The sequence below is a fragment of the Salvia splendens genome, chromosome 3 (assembly GCF_004379255.2).
Source record: "Salvia splendens isolate huo1 chromosome 3, SspV2, whole genome shotgun sequence".
Taxonomy (NCBI): Eukaryota; Viridiplantae; Streptophyta; class Magnoliopsida; order Lamiales; family Lamiaceae; genus Salvia; species Salvia splendens.
The window spans coordinates 21,803,707-21,813,267 of NC_056034.1; the positions used below are offsets into that span (position 1 = coordinate 21,803,707).

At 37.8% G+C, this 9,561-nt stretch overlaps 2 protein-coding genes across 2 annotated transcripts; one reads left to right on the plus strand and one right to left on the minus strand.

Annotated features, from left to right (window-relative positions):
- The first annotated feature begins 2,049 nt into the window (after positions 1 to 2,049).
- LOC121793596 (UDP-glycosyltransferase 86A1-like) lies at positions 2,050 to 3,981 on the plus strand. Its single transcript, XM_042191627.1, has 2 exons — positions 2,050 to 2,554; positions 2,878 to 3,981. The coding sequence occupies exons 1-2, from the start codon at positions 2,050 to 2,052 to the stop codon at positions 3,765 to 3,767; spliced, it is 1,395 nt and encodes a 464-aa protein (XP_042047561.1). The 3' UTR covers positions 3,768 to 3,981.
- Positions 3,982 to 5,789: 1,808 nt separating this feature from the next.
- Positions 5,790 to 6,383, minus strand: LOC121795231 (auxin-responsive protein SAUR50-like). The gene has a single exon (XM_042193722.1). It carries the CDS (start codon positions 6,332 to 6,334, stop codon positions 6,014 to 6,016), a length of 321 nt encoding a protein of 106 aa, XP_042049656.1. The 5' UTR covers positions 6,335 to 6,383; the 3' UTR covers positions 5,790 to 6,013.
- Positions 6,384 to 9,561: the final 3,178 nt, after the last annotated feature.

Here is a 9,561-nt window from a genome sequence, read left to right on the forward strand (position 1 = left end):
ACATTTCATAAAGCATAACCATTCGACTAATCTTTAAGTTCTTCTAGATACTACCATTTCTAAACCTTTATGAAACAAAACATCATATAGGCAAAGCCGAGTGTCATATCGGCATAGCCGAGCATCATATCGGCCATAACCGAGCATCATATATGTTAAAGTCGAGCAACATATCAGTAAAGTGGAGCAATCTATAGCATCATATTGGCAAAGTCGAGGGGTTCATAAGCACTCATTAAAGCAAATCATAGTATCACATTACATTATATATAACATCATTTCTCATAAACACCTACGTAATATCCTTTTCACATGAAAACATACTTGCACATAAATCATTCTTTGGCAGAAAGCCTACAATAATATGTTAAAAAGAAAGCCCACGCATAACATTATTTTCAATATAAAACAGACTTGAAACATAATTCGCTAAGCCAAGTGAGTACGTAGGTTAAAAAATCCACCTTGTTTACTTGATTTCCTTAACTTGACCTTCTCGCCCCGACCTTAACTCGCAGCTACCGTTTCTCTCCCCGACCTTAACTCGCAGCTACCGTCTTTTTTTAAAAAATATATATAATATATCAATGTGCATGACTCAAAAATCCTTGTACTTAAAATCCATGCATCATAATCAATTTCTTTTAACTTTTGATTTTTCCCGGCCACCCAATGTGTTGCGGGCAACGTGGCCAACCACCCGCGTCCCCAAAATCCTACCCCTTCGCCCATTTTTTCTTTCTAGAAAAAGATTCGCAAATTAATTAAAACAGAGTATTAATTAAGTGTGTTATCTTTTCATAAATTACTTTCTTTAGTTTAATTATTCCGGGTAAGGAATAATTCCATGAAAAAAAATCCTAAGATCCCATATGTCTTTTAGTGTATAAGCAAATTCAACAAAATAATTAATTAATAAATTTAAATAAAAATATATTAAAATCAGTGGCAAAGCGACATGAGGGCCGGGGGGCCATGGTCCCCCACCAATTTCAGTGTTTACTTATACGTACATGTATCCTTAAATCAATTACCCATAGATAGCGCAGGTGGTTGATTACTCCCTTTTTTACCGTCAACTCTGGATTCGATTCCCATAAGCGCCCTAAATTTGGTAGATTGCATTTTTTAGTTTCACGATATTCATTTTTTTATATATTTATTGTTTGTTTTAGCTTCACAAAGTTCCTTTATTCAGTTTTGTCCTTAGTTTTTTTCCATAAAATTCTAAGAGATCTATATCTTATAAATATTATTAGTAAATTTAATTTTAAAGTTATTTCACACATATTATCCATATTTCTCATAGCTCCCACCTAGGTCGCATCAGTTTTAGGCGATGAAGAAACAAAAAAAATATCTCACGAGCACGAAGAGTAAGTTGGATCCCAACATTAAAATTCTGACTCCACCACTTATTAAAATTATACAATATTCAATTAAATCATGCAACTTTTTAACCTCTAAAAATTGTAATAAATCTATGAATTGGTATCAGTAACCAATCAAAAAAGTGCACCGCTTTCCCAGAAGTTGTGATGGACAATAAATGACGATAAGAGCTGCTTGAGTCGCCAATGTTGATTTCAGTTTTAACTTTTAGGTATACAAATCGTCTATCCATTCATGTTTGATTGACAAGTCTTGGAAAAGTAGAAACATTATATGGAGTCAATTGGTGGGAAGTAAAATATTACAATTTTTTTCCTCTCTCTTTTAATTTATTATTTATGAGTTTTACTATTCAATACGCAATTTTAATTATTTTTTTCTGTCCCTTACTTTACTAATTATGCATTCAAACTCGTGCTAATACCAAATGACCTATTTCTATAAAACGGGGAAGACATGGATTATAAAGTAAAATAATTTGAAAGGGTGTTGATTCTACTTTTTTTTTTCGTGGCTGTCAAGCTTGTCTTGACTAATCTATTGAATAATTCTCAATAAAACAAAAAGTGATGAGGCCCCAATTGCCAACGAATCATTTTCCAAATGCATATATACACACATCACTATAGCATTCACCACTTCAAACATTGATCAAAGATGAGGCAAAGAAGGGGTCATGCAATCATGGTCGCATTTCCATTCCAAGGCCACATAACTCCTTACATGAATCTAGCCATGAAACTTGCTTCAAAGGGCTTCCTTGTCACCTTCGTCCACCTCGAATTCATACACCACAAACTGCTATCATCTCTCTCCGAACCCGACCCCTTCACCATGGCTCGGAAGTCTGGTCTCGACATCCGTTACACAACCATTAGTGATGGTTTTCCAATTGATCACGACCGAGTCGATGACAAGTACTGGGAGTTCATGTTGCTAAATTTTTGGATTCGTGTCGATGAATTCGTTGGCAAGCTAATCCGGTCGTCGGATCCAGATTTGGTCCCATTTCTGGTTACTGACACTTTGTTTACATGGCAAACCGCAGTAGCCGAAAAGCACAACCTCTTGAAAGTATCGTTCTGGACCGAGCCAGCTTTGGTGTTTTCTTTAGCTTACCACGTGCAACTTCTACGAGAAAATGGCCATTTTCCGTGCAAAGGTATATATTTCTTCTTTGGAATATGATCAGTTGATAACAATCTTAAATTGATAACCGACAACTATATCAGTAACCTATGTTATGGATGTCAACATGAAGACATTTGTATGTCAACCAAATGTAGTTGACATATCTGTTGACATGTAAATATAGATGTCGACAGTTTTGTTGGCATACAAATGTTTTCGTATTGACATTCATAACGTAGGTTGTTGACATAGTTGTCAGTTATCAATTTAAGATAGTTGTCAACCTAACATAATCTTTTCTTCTTTTACTGTAATCAAAGTCTTAAGTTACACTGATTAGTGTTTTATTACCAGACCATGTCGAGGAGGAGATAAACTACGTAGACGGAGTTAAGTCAGTGAACACGAAGGATTTGATGCCGTATCTGAAGGAATGCCGCAGTAGAACCCTTGTGCACAAGGTGCAGATGAAAGCGTTTGATGAGGTGAAGAAGGCTGATTTCATCTTGCACAACACAGTTTATGAGCTGGAATCTGGTATATTATCTGCTCTAAACAAAATCCAGCCGAACTACGCAGTTGGTCCAATAAGCTTCTCAAGAAATCTACCTGCTTCTGTCACCAGGACCTTATGGTCTGAATCAGATTGCTCTGTTTGGCTCCGGTCCAAGCCCCCTGGCTCGGTTCTATACATCTCGTTCGGAAGCTCACTTCAGGACAGCAAGCAGATTGTTGGAGAAATCGCTTATGGACTTCTCCTCAGCAAAGTGAGTTTTGTTTGGGTGGTTCGGGAGGATGCTGATCTTCCGAGTAGCTTCAGGGATGAGATCACAGAAAGGGGTCTGGTCGTGCCGTGGTGCAATCAGATTAAGGTTCTTTCAGATCCGGCTGTTGGGGGTTTCTTGACGCACTGTGGGTGGAACTCAGTGCTGGAGAGCATGTGGTGCGGTGTTCCAATGATTTGTCATCCATTGGATTATGATCAACCAACAAATCGGAAATTGGTGGTCGATGACTGGAAGGTCGGGATCAATCTTTGCGAGGGTGGATGTGTTGAGAGAGAAGAAGTTTGCGAGAAGATGGACGGGTTCATGAATGGAGGTGTTTCGGAGAGACTGAGGAAGGAGATGAAGAAAGTGAGGGAGAAACTGCATGATGCATTGGAAAATGATGGATCATCTGAGGCTAATTTTGAGCAATTTGTGAAGGATTTGAAAGCCAAATTAGCTGCCAATGCAGAGTGATGTTGCACTAAGTTTCAAAAAGCTATGAGATTGAAGCTTTCGCTCTGCTTAAAGAAGAATAATTTGTTTAGCCTTTCAATACACAAAGCATGTACAATACAGCTAGAATACATGATTGAATGATGATATTTGAGAATGTTTTAACAGAAAGAATTCATAAATGCAAAACATATCAAGATCCTTTCTCTGATCAATGTAGTATTATACTTTTCAACTTAAGGACTGTTCGGTTAGCAAGATTATATCCCATGATTAAATATGTATAATGTTTGGTTCATGAGATTAAATCTCAGAACTTAATCCTAGATGGATAATTATGTGATAATTAGTTATAGCCACCTCTTCCAACAAAAATAATCTCACAGATAGATTATCATGATAATTAGTCATGACAATCGAATCAGAGGGCACTCCGAGTGGATTCTCCTTTAAGCCATCCTAATTCTTCAGTTTCCATATGTCCTGAATGTTGCATAACTGCAAGCTTTTCCTTACCACACATATCAACAATTTTTCTTTATACTGTTATCAACAGCTTCTAAATCAGATTGGAGAAATAACAGAGGAAAATATATAGATATGAGATATCTATTTACTAGCTGACCTCACTGAATTGCATTATTTGTTAAACTTAGCTAATAAACAGTATAGAACTGCAAGTTGACGGTCAAAATAGTGAAGGAAATCATGTAGGATGACATTTAGCTTTGATTGGTTTATGAGTTGAAGAAAATTTAGTTTCCAAAAATGAGAGTGAAGCATGTTGATGACTTTGTACCTTCCCATCATATACTAGCTTATCGGCTATTGCTTCGACTAATTACCTCTGCAATATTCTCCTCCGGACTTGATTGGGTATTTTATGTAGAAATTGATGGCTTCCAATGGTGTGTTTACATCAAAATACATAGAATCTGAATGGATCACTATGTGAATTTATAACTAAATCTGTTGTGCTGGAGGGTTAGGAAGACAGAAAAAGATCAGGTGTAACACAAGACAAAATGCACATTGTTTTGAAGGCTCCAGCTTATCTGTCACTTTTTTATCAACCTGTACTATTTGATAGTGACACTCCTATAAAGGAAAAGAAATATAGTAGAAATGGGAAAAAATAAGCATCTTCCAGGTTAAACTCCATTGTTGTTGAGCAGTAGAAAGCTGCAACTTACCATAAAATGAAGTCATGACATCTTTCATTGATTGATTTACTTTTGTGTTCCATTTGGATCAAGTACTCTTTACTATTGCAGTTTGAGCCTTTCATGTATTAGCATATTATCCTTGTTAGTTGTTACCGCAGCTTGTTTATTCCGTACAGAAGCATCTATGTATCTTCATCCGTTGTTGGATAGTTCTTGCATGAAGCTTTATGTCCTGCATTGTTGGATAGTTCGTGCTCTATGTCCATCTCTTCCTTGTATGTTACTAGAAGAGAAAATGGCATTTTGTCTCCTATTGGTCTTTGCTTCTTCATCTTAGCCTGTTGCTTGAATGCTTCCAAAGCAAGTACTTTTAAGAAAAATTGTGTTAAGTTAAATAAAGGAAAAATAAAGTAAGAAATAAAAATGGTAGAGAGATGAAGAGAGAATAAAGTAAGATAGAAAAAAACGTGTTGACTTTTGCTAAAAAAGAAATGACTCCACTATTATAGAACATACTAAAATGACAAAATGACTCCACTACTGCGGAAGAGGGAGTATCATTATGATATACTTTCACAGTGGAATCTAACGGACAAAAAAGTGCGAGACTCTGTACTACTTCAACTAGCCTGTATACTTCCCATAGTCTTCTTCAGCACCACATGCTTCTTCTTTACTGCAGATGTTACTATCTAAGTAAAGTAGGAACAATATTTCCTTCCCTTCTAAAGAATGCAACAATTGTAGTCCGAATCATCATCTTGTGAAATTCCCTTTCAAACCAAATTCTTGTTTATTGTCCGGTTATGCTAAATCCAATATTTCCATGTATTTATGTCTCCCTTGTTCCTATCTATTTTTGAGAAAGACCTATAAGAGCACGAAACAATTGGCATACCATAAACCAAGATAGGTTGAAAGTGTTGATAAAATACCACTTAAATGAGTAGTATTGACTTAAATGAGGAGTATATATTATCCTTTTAGAAAAAGAAAAAAAAAAGCAAACGCCACCTAAACAAACCGGCTGCATCCACCATGATATAATTTCTTAGTCTTTGTACACAAAGAAATCAAATCAATCTAAAAAGAATGAGAACATCAGCAGGTCCCGTCTTGCAGAATCCTGCGCAGCTCCTCGGGCTGGCACGGCAACTTGAGGGCGCCATCGTGCTGAAACCCGAACTGGTCCTCAGCCAGCTGAAGCAGCCTCAGGAACGGCGGGTGTTTGAGAACAGACAGCTCGAGCACGAACCGTGTAGGCTTCTCCTCGTCCTTGTTCGCAACAACAGCAAACTGGCCTTCCTTGACATCGTGTGGAACCGTTTCCTCGCATGCATACACCGCCAATGCGTCTACTCTTCTGGAAAGCTTCTTCACCAAGTATTTGAGGCCACTTCTTCTCCTGTGAGGTGCTGCCATTAATTGTTGTTTGTTGATGTGTTTTGAAGAGTTGGTTGTGGAGGGAAAGTGATGGGATTTTATACGTGATTTAGAGAGGGCAGGGATGAAGAATGAAGGTTCGTAGATGGTGGAGTGGAGTGGAGTGGATTGGATTATGTGATTGTAGCATTTATGGAGTGTGTTTGTTGGTCTTTGAACGCGGGAATACGTACATCTCAATAAATGAGGCTCTTATACGGAGACTAATTCTTCAATTTATACGGAGACAAATATGCATTCTTGGAGCAAGATCTGCCCCTCCGTTGTCAACTGCGCTACGCCCCTGCTGGCAACAAATATGCATTCTTAATATGGCATGCTGTTGGATTAACTGTAACAAGTTACTATTGATTAGCATCTCCCACATAGGCAGCTTTAGTAATTGTTTCCATTTTTTTAGTTACTTAAATCTCTCACCCTTAAACTTGAAGGATTCTATAAAATGTAATTTCAAGTATGCATATTTTATTGAACTAGATATATGGTTAAGTTTAGTCACTTTCAACAATGTTTTTTCACTTTATCAAAGAATCTGCTCCATATTACATTTCAAATAAAAAGACTTTTCCTAATTTTGATCATATTTAGTAGTTTAGTCACTTTTAACTATATTTTTTCACTTTTCCAAAGAATACAATCAAATAAAAAGGCTCTTTCTATTTTTTTATCACATTAAATAGAGAAGAGATTAGCCTTAAAGCAAATTTATGGTAAACTTGGCATATTGCATGATTCGAGAGCATACAACCTTTTTATATACACTATGAGCGTGAATGATAAACACACGTTCAAGCACTTATGAGCATGTGCTTTAAGGTGATATACAAGTAATGAAATTATACTAATAACTTTATTTGATTTGACTTATGTCTTGATAAGCATATTTCTTACTCCCTCCGTCCTATTAAATATGCAACATTTGCTTTTCGGCACAGGATTTTATGTAGTGTTGTTTTGTGAGTTAATGAAGAGAGAGTAAAGTAAGAGAGAAGAAAAAGTAGAGAGAGTATTGTTTTCATTTTTAGAAACGTTTCATTTTTAATGGGACAGACCAAAAAGGAAAACGTTTCATTTCTAATGGGACAGAGGGAGTATATAGTAGTACTACTATTCCCTCCGTCCCACCGAAGATGATCCAATTTTCTTTTTAGTTTGTCTCACCCAAAATGACTCATTACTAAAAATAAAAACCTACTCCATCTCTACTTTATTCTATGTCTCTTACTTTATTCTTTCCTCCTAACACACAAAACAAATCTACATAAACTCTTTACCAAAAGAAAGGGGGCATCTTGCTTGGGACGGAGGGAATATATTTTTTGATATAACGAGAAGTCTAATCCTTATATTTTTTTTAGCCAGCGTCTCATTTCGGAAAGCGTCTGGTCGAGTCTTACGCCCACCAGTCACCGAGCCATCCGCCGAGAAAACAGAGAGCAGTCAACGGTCGGCTGAGATCGTTCGGAGACTCCAAAAAACCCTAATTCGAGCCAATTGATATATCCTTGAGCTCCAATTGTTATCAAATCAAAGCATGAGCATCGATGTAATTCGTAGCTCAACGCAATCAAATCTTGAACACAGCCAAGATCAAACCGGAACAAGCAAGAAGACTACACTATCGGTTGAAATGAGTAAAGCTAATAACATGAAAAACACATGGAGAAACAATGGAGATCCTTTGTTCAATATGTGGGAGAAACTCTTAGCTGATGGATGAAAATCCTCTCTCTCATTCAGCTCGAAATCAAAACTAAATTCTCATTAACTTCCCTCACTTTTCATACTCAAATATTGGGAGGGAAATTCAAAACAGAAAGTTACAAGAATTGCATATCAGTCCCTAAACTTTATTAGTTGTTCAGTTGTGCCCCAATTCCATAACAAATCTGCACCTTGGGACATAACTGGACAATCATCAGAGCATTTCCAATTCCTTTCATTCACTTCAGCTGGATCAGATTCACCAATTCCATGCAATATTGTTTCACTAACTGCTTTAGCCCAGTGTCTCCAATGTGGCCGAGCCTTGCTTGCCATTGATGGATTGTTGAGTGGAATTCACAGATCCATCAACTGCCTCAGCTTGTAGATAGTAAAGCACATTGTTTCTGACAGCTCTCATCACCACTTGGCCATCCTTTGTGACAAGCATCTCTCCACCAAAAAAAGTCAATCTGTAGCCTCTCTTCTCAAGAAGACCTAATGAGATCAGGTTTCTTTTGATGGATGGGATGTATCTGACATTAGTGAGTGTCCTCAAGGACCCATCATCCATCCTTAAGCATATGTTCCCCACACCTTTAACTTCACACACATGATCATCTCCCAACAATACCGAGCCATCTGACTCCTTCAGATCCCAGAACCATTCAAGATTAGAGGACATGTGGAAGCTGCAGCCTGAATCCATGATCCACAGCTTGGCCATTGGGCTATTCTGAACCACATTGAGGGCTCTGGCTTCTTCAACTTCTTCAGTGATAGCCGCTGCTGTCCCTTCTTCTTTGTGATTTTCAGCTTGCTTCATCTTCCAAGCAAAACAATTTTGTTTGATGTGTCCTGGTTTCTTACACCAGTAGCAGCTTCTTGATTCCTTCTGATCTCCTTCCTTTGTGGCTCGTGGCTTCCATTTATCAGATGAGGGTTTCTTGAATTTAAATAGTTTCTTTGATGCTGCTTTCACGTTGAGGCTCTCAGCAGCTTGATCAATGTGCTTGCTGGTTGATTTCTGCATCCCCTTTAACTTCAATGCAGAAAATACCTCTTCCAAGGTCACCTTTGAATCTCTCCCCAGAAGTATGGAGTCCTTGAACTGCTCAAAACTCTGCGGCAGAGCATTCAGTAACATCAGAGCTTTATCCTCATCCTTCATGGCATCATCCACGCTCTCAAGATCATCTATGCACTTGCGGAATTCTTCCAGTTGATCTGCAAGATTCTTGGAGTCAGAGAACCTGAAATTGAACAACCTTTGCTTGAGATGTAATCTATTGGAAATCGACTTTTCCATATAGATCTTCTCTAATTTCTCCCATACTCCCGCGGCATCGTTTTCTTTCTGGACTGCCCTCAAAACTCTATCACCGAGGAACAAGACGATGGAGCTATATGCCTTATATTCCATCTCTTGCGATTTCGCCGCATCCACCTCCTGTGTCCCCTTCTTATCCGTCTTGGATTTCACATAATCCCAGACGCCTTGC

Bases quoted from the DNA above. Each gene is read 5' to 3' on its own strand.
- LOC121793596 (XM_042191627.1), top strand. From the start codon at position 2,050: ATGAGGCAAAGAAGGGGTCATGCAATCATGGTCGCATTTCCATTCCAA. The intron at 2,555-2,877 runs GTATATATTTCT...TTTTATTACCAG, and splicing joins TGGCCATTTTCCGTGCAAAG to ACCATGTCGAGGAGGAGATA.
- LOC121795231 (XM_042193722.1), bottom strand. From the start codon at position 6,334: ATGGCAGCACCTCACAGGAGAAGAAGTGGCCTCAAATACTTGGTGAAG.